Source organism: Anomaloglossus baeobatrachus, chromosome 10 (assembly GCF_048569485.1).
Source record: "Anomaloglossus baeobatrachus isolate aAnoBae1 chromosome 10, aAnoBae1.hap1, whole genome shotgun sequence".
NCBI lineage: Eukaryota > Metazoa > Chordata > Amphibia > Anura > Aromobatidae > Anomaloglossus > Anomaloglossus baeobatrachus.
Window position 1 is genome coordinate 188,722,145 of NC_134362.1, and position 18,648 is coordinate 188,740,792.

The following is an 18,648-nucleotide window of genomic DNA, read 5'->3' on the forward strand; positions in this document are numbered from 1 at the left end:
ATATGTAAGGAGTTAAAGGAACCCTCCCCAAAAAATATAGAAAATTTTTGCAAAGGTTAGCTACTCTCTTAACCCTTTCTTGTCTTCTATTTGTCGGATTGAGCATTACATAGTTGGTGATACGTGTTCATATTGTCACTTCCCCTGTTCCCGATTCTTCAGGTTTAGAGTATAAAGATGTCTCTGTGATGGAGTAAATAAGTCGGGCTCACTTTCCTTTTTCTTTCAGAGAAGAGACAAGATAACGGGAGAGTGTATTACGTGAATCACAACACGCGGACCACACAATGGGAAGACCCTCGGACACAGGGGTGAGCACATGGAAGCACTAGATAGGAGGTTGTAGAGCTTAGATGTCCATGGGATGGTGCTGGAGAATCTGCAGGTTTGAACTGACCCCTCTCCATCTCCTCCCCAGCATGATCCAGGAACCAGCGCTTCCTCCAGGGTGGGAAATGAAGTATACCAATGAAGGCATCAGATACTTTGTGGATCACAATAATCGTACCACGACCTTCAAGGACCCAAGACCTGGATTCGACTCTGGGTAGGAGCAAGATGCTTGTAGCCCTGATATCACAAGGCATAGTGATGAAGAATATAAAGGCCTACACAATATATATCAAACTAGTGTCGGCGGAACCCACCAACATGGATGGATTCACTTGACTGTCTATTGTCTGTGGGGGATCCCCGACAGATGACTAATGTTGGTAGAACCCACCAATATCGATGGCTTCACTTGACTGTCTATTGTCACCAACATCAATGGGTTCACCTGACTGTCTATTGTCTGTGAGGGACCCGTGACAGATGACTAGCGTTGGTAGAACCCACCATTATTGATGGATTCAACTGACTGTCTATGAGGCCCCCCCAACAGGTGATGATAAGAATCCAACATGTCTGATTTTAGATGGTCAATCATTTTGTTTTCTAGGCTCTCGGCCTTCTAGGCGCTCGACCCTCCGTAGGTAGCGCCGGGCCCTCCTGTGGGTAGCACCGGGCCCTCCTGTGGGTAGCGCCGGGCCCTCCTGTGGGTAGCGCCGGGCCCTCCTGTGGGTAGCGCCGGGCCCTCCTGTGGGTAGCGCCGGGCCCTCCTGTGGGTAGCGCCGGGCCCTCTGTGGGTAGCGCTACAAACTGAATATAAATTAGATGAAATGGGGATCTTGGGAGAAAGAATTTGTCTAGACATCCAATGGCTGATAACTGGGAGCAATAGATTACATTAAACTGCTCAATAGTTGTCAGTATGATTCAATTTCGGATTAATGTCTTAATTTTTTTTTTTTTTATATAAATTATCTTTCTCAGGGTTAAGCCCGGAGGTTCTCCAGGAGCGTACGATAGGAGCCGAAGTTTCCGCTGGAAGTACCATCAGTTCCGCTTCCTCTGCCATGTGAGTTTTTCGCTTTTTGTTTTTTTTTTTTAAATGGCGCCTTGTGAAAATTCCATGCAGCCGTTAATGATAATCCTACCCACAAATTTCCTTACCCGCCTAAGAAAATCTCACCCACTTATTTTTCTTAACCACTTTTCCATATGGATGTAGCGGTTGATTTTCTGCTATAGTCGTCATTCTAGACATGTTTCTAGAGAATATGAACAAGGCCTATAAAGACTATGTACGCTGTCATGCAGAGCTGTTTTTTTATTGTTCGTTTGCTTCCTTGTTGGAATATGAAGATACTTTCTAAACTGTCTTCATTAAAAATGATTTATTCTTTTGCTGCTGCAGAATGTCACTTCTTTATCTGGCTGAGGCTTCTGCAAAAATATCCATGGCAGCTCTTTTCACCTTTCTTTTTGTCAGTGTTAGAGATAGCAGAAGGGAGCGGATTCAACACTGCTCTTAAAAGTGCAGAGAGGTGACTAAGCATCTATACTCTTAGGGAGGGCAGAGAAAACAGGATATAGATAAGAAGCAAAAAGCACATAGTGAGAAAAACTGCAGGATAGGTGGTGTGTTGGTATATGAGCTGAATAGACAGCAGCGCCCTGGATACACACACAGCTCACATCCAGCCTATATTACTGGGAGAGACACACAGACCTCACATCCAGCCTATATTACTGGGAGAGACACACAGACCTCACATCCAGCCTATATTACTGGGAGAGACACACAGAGCTCACATCCAGCCTATATTACTGGGAGAGACACACAGACCTCACATCCAGCCTATATTACTGGGAGACACACAGACCTCACATCCAGCCTATATTACTGGGAGAGACACACAAAGCTCACATCCAGCCTATATTACTGGGAGAGACACACAGAGCTCACATCCAGCCTATATTACTGGGAGAGACACACAGAGCTCACATCCAGCCTATATTACTGGGAGAGACACACAGAGCTCACATCCAGCCTATATTACTGGGAGAGAGATACTGACCTCACATCCAGCCTATATTACTGGGAGAGAGATACTGACCTCACATCCAGCCTATATTACTGGGAGAGACACACAGACCTCACATCCAGCCTATATTACTGGGAGAGACACACAGACCTCACATCCAGCCTATATTACTGGGAGAGACACACAGAGCTCACATCCAGCCTATATTACTGGGGAAGACATAGAGCTCACATCCAGCCTATATTACTGGGAGAGACACACAGAGCTCACATCCAGCCTATATTACTGGGAGACACACAGAGCTCACATCCAGCCTATATTACTGGGGAAGACATAGACCTCACATCCAGCCTATATTACTGGGAGAGACACAGACCTCACATCCAGCCTATATTACTGGGGAAGACATAGAGCTCACATCCAGCCTATATTACTGGGAGAGACACACAGAGCTCACATCCAGCCTATATTACTGGGAGAGACACACAGAGCTCACATCCAGCCTATATTACTGGAGAGACACACAGAGCTCACATCCAGCCTATATTACTGGGAGAGACACACAGACCTCACATCCAGCCTATATTACTGGGAGAGACACACAGACCTCACATCCAGCCTATATTACTGGGAGAGACACACATACCTCACATCCAGCCTATATTACTGGGAGAGACACACAGAGCTCACATCCAGCCTATATTACTGGGAGAGACGCACAGAGCTCACATCCAGCCTATATTACTGAGAGGAACACTCCCACAAAAGACAAATCTGAAATGTAGGATTGAAACCTGATTCAAGCAATGGAAATTGCAGTTAAATTTAGCGCAGTTTTATTATCTAAAGTTAAACACTAACCTATGCTGAAAGAATTTTTTCATGTCAATAGCCTTTTAATTTCATATTGTGTTCATTATTTTTAGTCAAACACCCTTCCGAGCCACGTGAAGATCAGTGTATCCAGGCAGACGTTGTTTGAGGACTCCTTCCAACAGGTGAGACAATATACAAAATAGCTATAATCCAGAATGTGATTCTACCATCCAATCTGTGATTATAAAATCCAGCGTATGGAGCACAGGCTCAGTAGTTTATGCCCCGGGATCGTGGTGTGACGAGACCCACCCAAGAGCATAGCTTCCAGTGCAAACCTAACCATGATGGATTTATATCTCTGGTCAATGTCTTTGGGGGACACAGGACCCATGGGGTATTGGTCCTTGCCATTAATAAGGCCCGATACCCCAAATTAAACCTTCTTATGCTTCCTATATCCAGTTTATGATTTCGGCAATGTAAATAATAGGACATGTTAAAGTATAGTGCGTGGAGTCACCAAAGTAAACAGGTTGCACCAACATGGGATGGAGGTAAACCATGGGATTCCCTAGGAAGCCAAGTCCTCTCTTATTGGGACTAGTTAAATCTACCTTTATAGGACCAATCCCTATGATACACATTGACATAACTGAATCCGTCAATTTCAATAGATCATGAACATGAAACCATATGATCTCCGACGCCGGCTGTACATCATCATGCGTGGAGAGGAAGGTTTGGACTATGGAGGAATTGCCAGGTAAGTAAAGATTGAAGTGCTATGTAATCTGACCATATAGCTGTAGTACCATATTGTGATATGACCATGCCTTCTCTACTGTATATGTTAACGCCATTGTGGAAACAAGAGGAAAAGAGTAATTTCTGCAAAAAAAAACCGACAAATACAAAATGTGGTAAATGGGAAGTAAACAATTCTCAAATTACAAATGCCATACCAAAAGGGGAGGATGGAGACATGTATGCCAATGCTTAATTAAGGAAACCATATTTACCTAAGTAAGAAGCTGTAGAGGAAAGTTCCTAGGCCATAAAGTACCCCCAGACCGGATCAAAGGACTTCCCTACGCGCGTTTCGCTACGTGTTGCACGCTTCTTCAGGGAGGAAGAAGATTTGAGAATTGTTTACTTCATATTAACCACATTTTGTATTACTTGACCATATCATATAATATCTGGAAACCTCTTTTCCTATGATTGGCCATTTGTCCCCCCTTTCCACTCTCCTGTGGTTGTTATTAGATTTTTTTTTACATTGTGCTTGTTTGTGTAATCAATAAAATTGTCTGTTTTTCTGCACAAATTACTCTTTTCCTCTTGTTTCCAATATGTATAATCGAGTAGTGCATACATTGGCCTAGTTATACCAAGGCTAGTCCGGTGAAATTATGGTTAGCCCATTTATGAGAAATTTGTTATTAATATGTTAACGTCACTAGAACTAATTGACGGACACTAAGACTATTGGCAGGGTCACTGCTGTGTGATCTTAACGGATTACACGGATAGACACCCTTCGGTATTAGATCTCTTTTTGCACATAGGCTGAAGAACGATGGTCAAAAGATCATTTTACCCAACGAACATCTCGGTTATAGTGAAACGAGCGTTTCTAGGAGTGTAATTGGACCTTTATCAGATATATCATCGATTTTGTATAATTTTTACTCTATGTACAGCTATATCCTTTTAGGTGTTTTTCTTCTTGGTACTTTGGGTTTTCGCTGCCTTCAGACTTGATATTATTTTGCATTGTTGTTTCTTCTGGTCTGTGGTTCTCATGTCTGCATCCATCTGAGCTGAATTCTTGCATCCTATATCTACTTTTAGACTGTTGTGTCCTCCGTGGTTCCTTGGCTCCTGGCTCCTCTCTCTCTGTGTCCTCCCAGTGGTTTTACCCTATGGTAGGTTACGTCATGCTGTTCTACCACAGGGTAGAACCACGGACAGGATACGGGAAGCTCTCAACGTGGAGCCGACCACCTTTTGATCCTTTAGTCTGTTCTCTCTGTTGCTGCGGGATCCCACAACACTTTAAGGATTAACAAGTGTGGTGATAATTTGTTGGCCACATTGGACTTTTATACCTCCAACCTTTACACTTCCTCCACACATCCGCTGTATCTTTCTTTAGGGAATGGTTCTTTCTACTGTCTCACGAGGTGCTGAATCCCATGTACTGCTTGTTTGAGTATGCCGGGAAAAATAACTACTGCTTACAGATAAATCCAGCCTCGTCCATCAACCCCGACCACCTCACCTACTTCCGATTCATCGGCCGCTTTATAGCTATGGTAAGTAGGGTGTTCTTCCTTGCAAAAATGCTGACATGTTTCTGTTCTTGAAAATAATTTTTGCAATCCGGTCTTCTTCAGGCTCTCTACCACGGGAAGTTTATAGATACAGGATTCACTTTACCGTTCTACAAGAGGATGCTAAACAAGAAGCCGACCTTGAAAGACCTGGAATCCATCGACCCGGAATTCTACAATTCCATCATGTGGATAAAGTAAGTTCCCGGGAGGAGTGGTCATCTTTTCATTGTGCCATCCATAGTCCTCATTTACGGCAAAGCTGCAAACTTATGGGTTTATGCAATACGGCCGTGCTACCAGCTAATATATCCTTATATTCCTGAGATGCTGGATTATATTGATATTTATATTCGTATTTTTCGGTTTATAAGACGCACTGGATTATAAGACTCACCCCAAATTTAGAGAGAAAAAATAGGGGTCAGTCTTAAAATCCGGTGTCTTACTGGAATGGGTTGAGGGTGCCGTGGTGGAACGGGGTCACAGGAGGTAGGGCGATGGTGGAGCAGCTCGATGCTGCGGGCGGTGTGGCCGGCAGGTGTCCCAGATGCTGTGAGGTAGGCATTTTCCAAAAACTGTCAGCAGTGTGGGCTTCAATGAAATAGCGCCCGGAGTCCGTGCGTGCACAGATTGAGCTATCAGCTCAATGACCAGCCGAAAATCTCATCTGCGCATGATCCACCTCCGGGCGCCATTTTTCTTACGTCAACTGCTGGGAGGTCAGTTGGCCAGAGGTGGCGCGTGCATATATGAGATCTCAAGCTGAGCTCCATCTGCCCACGCGCCGACTCATAGTGCCATTATTTGAAGCTCGCACCTCTGACATCTTCAGGATGCCCCTGCCTCATTGCTTGCAGCCCACAGCACCCTGCAGCCCCCAGCATTGCCCTTACCTCCTGCTACCCCTCTCCACCACCTCCCAATAAGGTGCATTCAGATTATAGCCGCACCCCTCATTTGCCTCCCAAATTTTTAGAAGGAAAAGTGCATCTTATAATCCGAAAAATACAGTAGGTCTTGTATATTAGTACCTAGTTATGCCAATCACGTCTTGGTTTGTGAGGGTCCAACCTCTGTATCTCTTAACGATCTTGAGAATGTGTGGGATTCAGCGCCGAAATTAGGGAGCCCATATATACTAGATCGAAGTCATATAAAGTGGATGATGAACTAACCGACCAGTGGATAAACTGTTGTAATCCCCCCACCTCCCCCCGAAAAAAAAAAGTTTTGCTTTTTTTCTGTTCAGTGATCTTCGCTGGTTGTATCATGAGCCGAAAAAAATCCAACATCGCCGATTTTTAGTCTGGAAAGTGTTTTGGGCCATCGCCAAAGCAATATTCATTCATCGGTCATTTCCCATCTAACGTGTACAGGGCCTTTGTGAGTGGATCGGCTGCAGTTCGCCATTTAGTTGAGTGACTGGAGAAATAACGCCACAACGTAATGCTCAATAAGGAGCAAAATGCTATCTCTGAGTTTGGTATACCCCTTTAATTTCATACCCGTTGTCAGATCCCATTCACAGCGGCCTTACATGCTGCCCACAAAGCGCTCTTCATTGCCAGTCTTTCATCTTGGGTTTCTTTCTTTTTTATTTTTTTCTTGTAGAGAAAATAATTTGGAAGAATGTGACTTGGAGCTTTACTTTGTGCAAGATATGGAGATCTTAGGGGAGGTGACTTCTCATAAACTGAAAGAAGGCGGCGAGAACATCAGAGTAACCGAGGAGAACAAGGAGGAATTTATCACGTATGTCTGCGGAATATCATCTTCTTCTTCATCAGTCATGGGTTTGGATGGCTACTTGCTGTTGTTCTATGTCTTATGTGCCTTGTCACTTAGGCTTCTTACCGACTGGAGATTCACGCGAGGAGTTGAGGAGCAGACCAACGCTTTTTTAGATGGCTTCAATGAAGTTGCTCCTTTGGAATGGCTGCGATACTTTGATGAGAAGGAGCTGGAGGTGAGAGATCTGATTGAGTAATCTATGTGTATTATTATATTGATGGCTGTACTGGTCTAAGGTTTTATTCTGTATTTTAGCTGATGCTCTGCGGGATGCAGGAGATTGATCTGAATGACTGGCAAAAAAACACAATCTACAGGCACTATACCAAAAACAGCAAACAGGTGCAGTGGTTCTGGCAGGTGAGTGTTTACAGGCACAGGGTGTGAGCCCATAAAAGTGTTTACAGGCACAGGGGGTGGACTCATAAAATGGGTTTGCAGCAGCATTCTTTATTTTTTTTATGGCATTTTTGGGCAACATTTTGAAAAGTGTTATCTCAACGTTGGTCTGATTGGGAGGGATCTTAGGATAGGGAAGCTGCTTTCTACTGCCCTCAGTTCTTCCTGGACAGGTTCTTGGATGGCCATTTACTACTAAAAAAAGTCTATGGGGTCATTGGAAAAAAATGAGTGAAGCAAAGTGGCACAATGGTTTCTTATTGCCCATTATCTTAGCTGTTGGCAGCATAGCGTACTTTACATGTGAAAAAGGGAGGGGTATATATAGACTAGTACAATAATTGTGAACATTTCAAGACAGACTGGTACAGGAAGAGAGGACCCTGCTGGCAAGGGCTCACAGTCTACAGGGGATAGGTAAGGATACAGTAGGTTAGAGTAGAGCGGGTCGTGCGACACTATGGTGGACTGAGGAATACTGCAGTGTGTAGGCTTGTCGGACAAGGTGGGTCTTTAGGTTCCTTTTGAAGGTTTCCACGGTAGGAGAGAGTCTGATGTATTGGGGTACAGCGTTCCAGAGTATGGGGGAGGCACAGGAGAAATATTGTATGCGATTTGTGGGAGGAGGCGATAAGAGGGGAATAGAGAAGGAGATCTTGTGTAGATTGGAGGTTGCGTGCAGGTGATTTCTGGGAGACTAAGTCACAGATGTATGGAAGAGTCAGGTTGTGGGTGGCTTTGTATGTTAGTGTTTTGAAATTGGGTCTTTGGGCAGTGGGAAGCCAGTGTAGGGATTGGTAGAGAGGAAAGGCCAGGGAATAGCAGTGGGACAGGTGGATTAGTTGGGCAGAAGAATTTAGGATAGATTGGAGGGGAGTAAGAGTGTTAGAAGGGAGGCCACAGAGCAGAAGGTTACAGTAGTCCAGGCGGGAGATGATGAGGGCATACACTACTGTTTTTACAGAGTCTTGGTCAATGAATGTACGGATCCGGGAAATATTTTTGAGTTGGCAGGCGGTGGAAAGGGCTTGGATATGTGGCTATTAGAAAAGCAGCATCACTTTTACACCGGTTTTTGAGATCACCATTTATTGTCCCTTTTTAAAATGTTTTGTGATTTTTGGCTATTAATTCGGTTCACCATTTTCCCACAAGCATCTTTACGAGATTCTTCTGCTCCTTCACAGATGGTAAAAGAGATGGACAATGAGAAACGGATCCGGCTTCTGCAGTTTGTGACGGGAACGTGCCGACTTCCAGTCGGAGGATTCTCCGAACTAATCGGTTAGTGTTAATTTTTTCTATTAATATCCTTGCATCACTTCTTTTCTTTCCCCAAGGAGATATCTAGTGGCACCTTAGCATGCCTATACCTATTAAAATTCAACCTCCATCACTCATGGTCTGATATTTCAGTGTTAGTCGGCTTGAAGTCTATGATCCGAGATAGTGTTTCATTAGCATCACTCTAGGATTTTGGCACTGTCTGCCCAAAGCAGTTTTCACATTTTAAAGCAAAAAGTTTCCATCTATGAAATATGGCAAAAATACTTGATGGGTAAGGGTCTCACCTCTACGGATCCTCACCTATTGGGAGAACATGATCACTTTGTCTCTCATTCATGGAGTCTGCGCTCTCCATAGCTTCGATAGACATGTGCCGGCTGCCCTTGCCCTTGGGTTCTTTCTCAACTCCCATCTTATCCTACAGTTATGCAGTATGCCAGAAATGCGTATATAATCTTTACAAAGATCGTATTGACAGACCCATTCTCTTTAGGTCTCCTTTACCATAAGTTAACCATGCTGGTTATATCTTACAGGTAGCAATGGACATCAGAAGTTCTGCATTGACAAGGTTGGGAAAGACACTTGGCTTCCTCGAAGTCACACCTGGTAAGAGTTTTAAGAACACTGCTATAATACATTGAATTATTCTTATTTATCATGTACTCATGTATCGTATTAATTTCGCTCATCACCAATTCCCTGGCTAAACAATAACTTACTGACCACTAGGACCCACTGTGAACGGAACAAGGGGTCACTTTTTTATCCTGGATGGAGCGGTATTGCTCATGTCAGGCCTCTTCTATATAACATATGGTCTTTTTATGGCAACTCCTTAGGGAGCAAATGGAGTGTCGGTTGTGAGAGAATAGAATCTATTTTGTTCCTATAATGTCCATCTTGTCTTATAGCTAATGATGTCATAGGGTTCAGCTAGCACTGATTGTCAGAGAAGTGTCACATTTCTGTTGACGCCCCTATTGTTCTTATTGGTGCATATTTCAGAGGACTTATTTCTTTGTTTGAGGTACTATATAAACTGGTCACATGATGTAATAAAGCAGAAACTTTCAGTATGCCACAAAACATGTGTATACTCTAATTTCCTGAGTGCACGTAAAACAAATCTTATTAATTTGGAGTTCAAAAGGCATAGAAGTAGTGTATTTCACTCATACAGTCAATCGTGTGCTCTGCCACTGTTTCCTAACCAGTATAACAGTGTCCCATTCTGCCGATCGGTGCGTGTTCCCACTTATCAGTTATCAACTATCCTGGTTTCCCCCTTTTTAATCCATTCCATTGTTGAATCACTCAGTTCCTTGGGCAGGTCTATGATTACCACTCCTAAAACAGCGGTGGTTGTCAGCAGTTATGAAACCAGAATACCTCTCATTGTTTCCGCCTCTCTCTTTAGTTTTAATAGGTTGGATTTGCCTCCTTACAAGAGCTACGAGCAACTCAAGGAAAAATTGCTTTTTGCCATTGAAGAAACAGAAGGGTTTGGGCAAGAATAATCCTTGAGCGGGTGAAGACTCCTCCGTCAGCTCCAGGCGTCATAAGATTTCAGAAGATCTGGATTTGGAGGGAACGTGTCCAGTCTTTACAACACTGGGCTTCTTCTTCAAGAACAAAGGGGCACCTGATGGCAAAGGTGTCAATTAGAGTTTAAAGGGAGTCCATTCAGCGGGCTCAGTCAGGGGATGACCCCAAAAAGTTGCCTAAATGTGTTTTTTGTAGCAGGTTCTTTTTAAGGAAATGCCAGGACCATTCACTGAGACTGGAGGGAAGATGCACACAACCAAAACATGTAGGAAACTACTAGCATTTTTGTTTTTTTCTTTCGATTTAATTGCCTTTCTACCTTTTTTCTTTCCCAGTCAGTATTTTGATGATTTTGCTGTGACGCAATCTGGATGATTTATCTTATGGGTCACTATTTATGCAAGAACATACACATTAGTGAGAGAAGATTGGGGGGCAGTCTGAAGCTCCCTATATACATGAGTGCATAGACAACCTAAAGGGGTTTTCCTAGGACATTTATGGCCTATGTAAAAGGATTATTCCTGTTTTTATATATTATATCGATATTGTCGGATAATGCTTGCATAACCAAGCAATTTTGTAATGTACTGCTTGTTAAAATTTTCAACCGTTCTTGAGATATTGACGTTTTTCTTCCCAGCTCATTGCCTTGGAGACCGACCACCGCTGCTAGACAGCAGAACAAGCACAGCGCTTACAAGCTCTTTTGTACTGAGCTTATAAGTGCTGTTTTGAAGTTGACCACTGTTTCCTTTTATTCTTTGCCTGTTACAAATTAATCAGCAGTGGTGGTCGGCCTCCAAGGCAATAAATAGTAAACGAAAAAAAAAGTGTTTATTTTAAGAATGGTAGCAAATTTTAACATGCAGTAAATTGCAAAAAGTGTTTGTTCTGTGAGAACTGTCAATATTTATATCATAAAAGATGGGAATAACCCTGTAAGGGGCATGCAGCCATTTTTTGTTAAGGCACAGTAGTGCTGTGCCTAATTGATCTATATACCTCCCGTTCTGCCTAGATATTGTGTGTGTGTGTGTGTGTGTGTGTAGATATGTATATATAATATATACACAGGGTGGTCCAAAAGTAGGTGGACGGTATGTGTAATAGGGTTATCAAATATGGTGTAAAGTGAAACTGACTCAGTTGCCCTTAGCAACCAATCAGATTCCACTTATCATTCTTCACAGACTCTTTGGAAAATGAAAGGTGGAATCTGATTGGTTGCTAAGGGCAACTGAGTCAGTTTCACTTTACACCATATTTGATAAACCCTATTACACATACTGTCCACCTACTTTTGGACCACCCTGTGCATTGTATATATATATGTGTGTATGTGTGTGTGTGCAGGTAAGTAATATATACATACATACATACATACATACATACATACATACACGCACACAATATATATACATACATATATATATATATATATATTATAATTAATATATATAATTTATATATATATATATATATATATATATATATATATATATATATATATATATATAATATTATATATATATATATATATATATTATATATATATTAATTATATTATATATATATATATATATATATATATAATAAATATATTATTTAGTATGTATGTGGGTATATATTACTTACCCTCGCGCGCACACACACACACATTTAATATATATATATATATATATATAATTTAATATATATATATATTAAAATATATATAATTAATATAAACACACACACCCACCCCCACACCCCCTTTCGGAATAGGGGGACCCCTACCAAACATTTTTTGTTTATTTTTTTGGCTGTCCTGGAAAACCCTCTTTAAGAGCCTGCAATGGTCACATATAAGGCTGGTCATACACATCTTAGCTAAATGTATGTTCTCCCAACTGGGAGAGAGGCGTAAGTCAGTGCCAGATACCTTTTTGGGGCATGTTTTTTCCCATGAGAGCAAAAGGATTGGGCATACTGAAATCCCAACCTCCAGCACCCTTTCAGCTTGTCAGGACAAAGGGAACGAGGCAAAATTATCCCCTTTTTTTATCTTTCTCTCCAAAAAGGCAATGAAAATGACTCATTCCCTATGTGGAGACCTTATATTTTTAGCACCTTAACATTTCCTTTTGTAGAAAACTTTTTATTTTAAGGTTTTAATCAGAAGCAAACGTCTAGTGAACCGTCGCACCGCCGCTTCGTGATTACCGCAAACGCGTCGCCTTAATTTGCCATTGTGTCTTCAGGTAAAGCAGCCGCAGACGGCGCCACCTTTAGTTCAAGGCAGATAATGAATGTAAGACTCTTAAGAGGCTCCTGTTTTGATTTTATAGTTTTATTTCCATCCGTAGAATATTTCTGGTCTGATGCAATCAGCACTACATCTCGGAGATTTTAGGGCCCATTCTCTCGGGAACGGTGTGGCCATCAGTGCGGCGGAACTCAGAGTTCTTAATCATTTTGTATGAGATCTTCAACCATCTTGTCACTGAAAACTGTGCAAAAATGGGCCCCATTCTGCAAATAGAGGCTGGAATCTGCATATAACATACACTTATGGCATATCCTGTGGATATGCCATTCAATGTACGAGATGGGTATACCCCTTTAAAAGTGATTACCATTAGACTTGGGATCATCCTATATAAAATATAGGCCATATTTATATTCACATGCTAATTGATTTTTAATTATAAATATACTACATCATAATAATGTGTAGAAAAAAAAATCTACCTGGAAACAATCAGTAAGCAGGCTTTTGATTTCATAATCTGTCTGTTAGGACCATAATACTCAGTTCAGACCTGCTCGTTGGCACATGCATATATAATGTTGGGGTTGTTAGGCCGACTTCACACATCCAACCAGTATGGAATGTAATGTACAGACAGGCCACGGGTTTCCAAAAGCAAACTCTGCAGTAAATTTGGCCCTGTTTGTCAATGGTGGGATTTGTGGTGCCGACCTCCATCTTCTCACCCCCCTGCAAAAATAAATAAACAGATATTGTCAAGGGAGGAATTTAGGTAAAGACTGCTAATGGAGTCTTTGTTCAGGATACCCAGAGACGGTGCAGTATTAGCTGTATATCAGTGCCGATATATCAATGTATAAGACAATGAACACAGACATGTTCTCCTTGAGCCAGCGTCATCAACTGAACTCGTGTATTGCAAGACACCCAATTATACAGTTTGCATCTCTAACCTTGAAGCTAGAACAAGGGAGTAAGGCTATGTGCGCACAGTGCGTTTTTCGCGGCGTTTTTTGGGTGCGTTTTTGGCCTCAAAACTGCAGGACTTTGCTTCCCCAGCAAAGTCTATGAGTTTTCATTTTTGCTGTCCGCACACATCTGGTTTTTTTACCTGCGTTTTTGAGTTAAAAAAAAAAAAAATGGACATGTCAGTTCTTTCCTGCGTTTTCCGCCCATGCAATGCATTTGAAAAACGCAGCAAACCGCAGAGATCAAAAACGCAGCAAAACGCAGCCAAAAACGCATGCATTTTTTGATACGTTTTTTCGACGCAGGTGCGTTTTTAGCGGCCAAAAAACGCAGCGTCAAAAAGACGCAGTGTGCGAACCTAGCCTAAGGAGTATTTCACTCCCTATTTTCTCCCAGCACATTGTTTGTTTCTTGTACATTCTTTCTGTGTGAAAGCTACTGATAAGACTTTGCAGCTTCACATTCTGGCTTCAATATCTTTGGTTAACTCCTTCATGACTTTACAGCTTAGAATTATATTATGGGTCTATTCGATGGCTACATAGACAGACAGATAATTATGCAACTACATCTACATTTTGACTATTTATATACACAGATATTCTTATTACGTTTGAACAAACAAGCTATAGCTCAGGCGACCTCCACAATATAATATATATATATATATAATATATATGCCATTCGGACCCGCAGTACATTTAGGGACAGACATGTACTCTTTATATGTAGTTCCTGGCCACGGGTTTCCGAAGGCAAACTCTGCAGTAAACTTGGCCCTGTACATCAATGTCGGAATTTGTGATGCCGACCTCCATCTTCTCACTCCCCTGCAAATAAACTAAATAGATATACTGGGATGCTAATATGCCAATCTGTCAGTCTATTTAGGGACTAGACATGAACTCTTCATATGTAGCGAAAACTAACCTGCTTGTTGATGGTTTCCACATTTTAAACAGTGCAGAATAAGAAATATTCATTGATCTATTAATATGAAATGTAACATTCATGATCTCTTCTTGCGTCTGTGGCTGTCAGGATTGTAACAACATTACTATGGTTTCCAGAAGTTCCCTTTTGCAAAAATCCAACCAGTTCCTCTGCTTTTGGCTTTTTGAAACTCTCGAAGCCATATGAAGGCTCTTAACACTCCCAAACCTTTAATCCTGCTGTGTAGATTTCTGACTTTTTTATCTTTTTAGTTGATTATTTCTGTATTTGTACATAGAGTGTATATAAGAATTGATGCTATGTATATAAATATATATCTATAAAAATAAAGTAAATGGGAATTTTCAGCAGCTCTGGAGAAAATTTACCTGAGATTTATAAAGGTCTGACCTGCACCCATGATGCTTTCTTTCATGTGCAATAAATACATACGTTTGTATACAAGATATGTGTGTCTAGATAAATGGACGGGCATGAATATAAACATAAAGGGGTGACGTCAGAGTAAAAAAACATGGCTGCACCCTGCAAAAACAGTCCATTATATTACAGCTATATATTGAGAAGAATGGTGATGAGCTGTAATACTGTCCCCAACCTGTGGTCAGGTGTGGCGCTGTTTTTATCAGTTTCTTTTGTTTTTTGTTGTTTTTTTTTTTTACATTACCACCATCATGGCTTCCTTTGGAGTTGGTATAGAAGTTGTCAGCCATCTATACCTGCCCTAAAAACTAAACACCCCTCTTAATATCTCACCATATCCAGGTCTGTTTGCCATTCTGTAATCTGTAAAAGTTGGATGATGAGCTGTAATATTGGTCAGAAGGGATTTAAAGGGGATTTCTCATCAGGTAAAAAGTGTCCAGTTTTTGCTCATATTTTATTCTTGCCTCTCCCCTGAGTATTCTGTTCTTTGTCGTATTTTTATCCGCTATACAGTTCAAGAGATATGGGCATTTTTATTTAGTGCTAATTTTATGGTCTCTACTGAGGGGGTGTGGCAACTTAAAGGCTCTCCCCTAGAGGATCGTGTTAGCCACACCCCCTTAGTCAACACCAAAGGAATTAGCACTAAATGAAAAGGCCCATATCTCTGCAACCATGTGACGGATTTAAATAAAACAAACAAACAATACTCGGGAATTAAAATAAGAGCAAACTAAGGCTACTTTTGACCTAGTGATACAACCCCCTTAAAATTAAGTTTTTCATTGTGGTTTTAATATCCAGTGACCGAAGTTTGCTTAATTGGGGGTGAAATTGTCTTAAAGGAAAGCTGTGCCTAATGTACGGTATAATCTATGCAGTGGATTTCCATCTCTCCCGTTTTGCCCTTCCCTCCTGCTCCTTTTATTGCTTCATCTGAGCTTTGCTGTGTCTGGTGCCAGCTGGGAGAAGCAGGAAATGCTTTCATGTACGGGAGAAATGTGGAGTATGTGAGCTGTGCCTGTGCAAATACACAGTCAGCCACCTTACAAGGATGGCATTGACAGGCGGCCTCACCTTCTATAATAGTATCCTTGTGTAACGCGAGACATGGTGTGCAGGCAGAGAGGAGGTACGTCTGATCCGAGGCGTGGTGTCCACACCGTCTGGGCGATAGGGACATCCATAGAACATCAACAGGCACAAAGATCCCCCCCCACCGAATAAGAGGAAATTACATAAAAAGCAGGATTTAACAAGATGTTTACTGGGACTGATAAACAGTTACCTTCAGTCCTGGGTAACATCAGAGTTGTACCAAATAACATCCTCCGCTCTTCCATGTAGACTTGAAATAAATATACCAATAAACAAATACAAACCTAAAACAAAGCAAAGTAACCTAAAACAAAGCAAAGAAAAATAAAAAAAACTTAAATAGGAAAAAAAATATATAAATAAAAATAATGAAAAAAAATTTAATGACTTTTTTAATTTCTAATAAGAAAAAAAATTATGTAAAAAAATAAACATTTATATATAAATTTATATATTATATATAAACATAATATATTTATATATAATACAATATTTAATATATTTTAATATTTTATATATTTTTCTTTCCTCATTAAAAAAAAATACATTTTATTTTTAAGGTAAATAAAATTAATGAATAAAAAAACTATTTTTTCATTAGTTTTATTTTTTTACCTTATTAAAAATATATAAACTCATTTTTAATAAGATGAAAAAAACATTATTTTTTTCCTCTTATGAAAAATAAAATGTATATAATTTTTTTAATATGGTAAAATAAATGAAAAATATATTCATTTTTTTTTTTTACCTCTGTATAAAAAGTTGTGTGTGAGATCATGTAGACTTGAAATAAATATAATAAATATACCAATAAAAATCATAAAAAAAGCACATATACGTGTGTGTATATAATATATATATATATCTCTCATACACACACTTTTTTTATAAACAGGTAAAAAATAACATTAATGAAATATTTTTATTCACTCATTTTATTTTTTATCTTTCTATTAAGTGTGTTATGCCATTTTTTTTTTTTTACCTTTTATTAAAAATAAAATTATATTAGGAAAAACATAATTTTTTAATAAAGTATGTGTGTATATATAAAATACAGTGTGTGTATGTAGGTATATGTGTGTGTGTGTATGCATATATATAATATATATATGTATATTTTTGCACTTTTTTTTTAGGATTTTTATTGGTATATTTTAAGTCTACATGGAAGAGCTGTACATATTATTTTGTAATCTATAATTACTATTGGCATATTAGGGATTTACACAATAAGCATTTGTCCAATATCCTTATATTGCCTCAATTTGGGAGGAAGAATGAATGGCGCTTGTGGAGAGCAGCGAGTCTATCCAGCCATTGACAGAATAGACACCGTAAATCGTCCCGGCGTCCGGCAAATGTCACCAGGTATTGGATGAATATTACAAAAGTGCTGATAATGTAGTTCCCTAGCGTCAGAGATCCAATAGCTGCTTTTTATTGGGGAAGTGTTTGGCCCTGTGAACTGCGATCACATTGCACCTCCGTGGTCTCCGTTGCCGTCAGTCTTTTTTTTTAGCCATAAATCCCAAGCACCAGGTTGCGTTTCGGATATAGTCATCAGTGCTGAACCTTCGGAGGACTGATCCCTGATTTGGGTCTATGATGTTAATAGCTGTGTATCTGTCCTCCCATTCCCGTAGAATAAGCCTTTTTTATATACTTCAGGTCATTTATCAAGCAAAAGAAATTTAATGCAAACCTCAGGGTAGCTTGCCAAATTCTGCAAGTCACCCTACCCCCCTCGCTTCTTCTGCCAGAGCACGGCGGTTTCCTAAATGGACAAGGTCTCTTTGTTACACTCAAAGGGGTTTTTTTTTCCACTTTTTATAGAAAAAGTTGATTGGCCTTAAGACTAATAAGGATCTAAATACGGAGTGGTATGAGGAGGCACACGCTGCCCCGCCGCTCCGATCTGTACATTCCTGCATTATGTGCCAACTATGTGATGTATCAATAGTCTCTGACATACGAATTACACAGTAATCCCCTCACACTGCTCACAGTTCATTAATGTTACACAATTATGTGCACCCTATCTATCCTATTAGACTTGGCCGCCGTAGGAAATTACGCTAGGAAGGGGGTGACATTAGGTTATTTGGGGTAAACATTCTCTACTCTTACCAACGACAGGCAAGAGACCTTTAGATTGAATATCATTTAATACACAGACCACACCGAGACGTCTGAGCAGATGCTAAAGTCATATAAAAGTGGAAAAAAAAAGTGCCAATTGGGTTTGCAATGTATAATAATACATAAGTATATAAAATAAAAACCAAGTACAATAAAGTGACCAAGGGAGTGGCTGGTGCAGAAGACGAGATGACCCTGCCCATGAGGGCTAATGATCCACAAGAAAAAGACTGGGGCAGAAGACGAGATG

General features: G+C 40.5%; 2 protein-coding genes across 2 annotated transcripts in view; both read left to right on the forward strand.

The window, feature by feature from the left end:
- Positions 1 to 11,642, forward strand: part of WWP2 (WW domain containing E3 ubiquitin protein ligase 2) — a 61,221-nt gene extending 49,579 nt beyond the window's left edge. Inside the window, exons 10-22 of the mRNA XM_075326017.1 lie at positions 230 to 311; positions 419 to 547; positions 1,315 to 1,399; positions 3,296 to 3,367; positions 3,863 to 3,951; positions 5,347 to 5,506; positions 5,588 to 5,721; positions 7,139 to 7,279; positions 7,373 to 7,493; positions 7,574 to 7,678; positions 8,905 to 9,001; positions 9,541 to 9,613; positions 10,425 to 11,642. Of these exons, the coding sequence (XP_075182132.1) occupies positions 230 to 311; positions 419 to 547; positions 1,315 to 1,399; positions 3,296 to 3,367; positions 3,863 to 3,951; positions 5,347 to 5,506; positions 5,588 to 5,721; positions 7,139 to 7,279; positions 7,373 to 7,493; positions 7,574 to 7,678; positions 8,905 to 9,001; positions 9,541 to 9,613; positions 10,425 to 10,524 (1,388 nt within the window). The 3' untranslated portion in view covers positions 10,525 to 11,642. The remainder of the gene's footprint in view (positions 1 to 229; positions 312 to 418; positions 548 to 1,314; positions 1,400 to 3,295; positions 3,368 to 3,862; positions 3,952 to 5,346; positions 5,507 to 5,587; positions 5,722 to 7,138; positions 7,280 to 7,372; positions 7,494 to 7,573; positions 7,679 to 8,904; positions 9,002 to 9,540; positions 9,614 to 10,424) is intronic.
- The window catches only part of UTP4 (UTP4 small subunit processome component), a 480,982-nt gene that overhangs the window by 379,480 nt on the left and 82,854 nt on the right, over positions 1 to 18,648 (forward strand). The gene's annotated exons all lie outside the window — the stretch shown is intronic.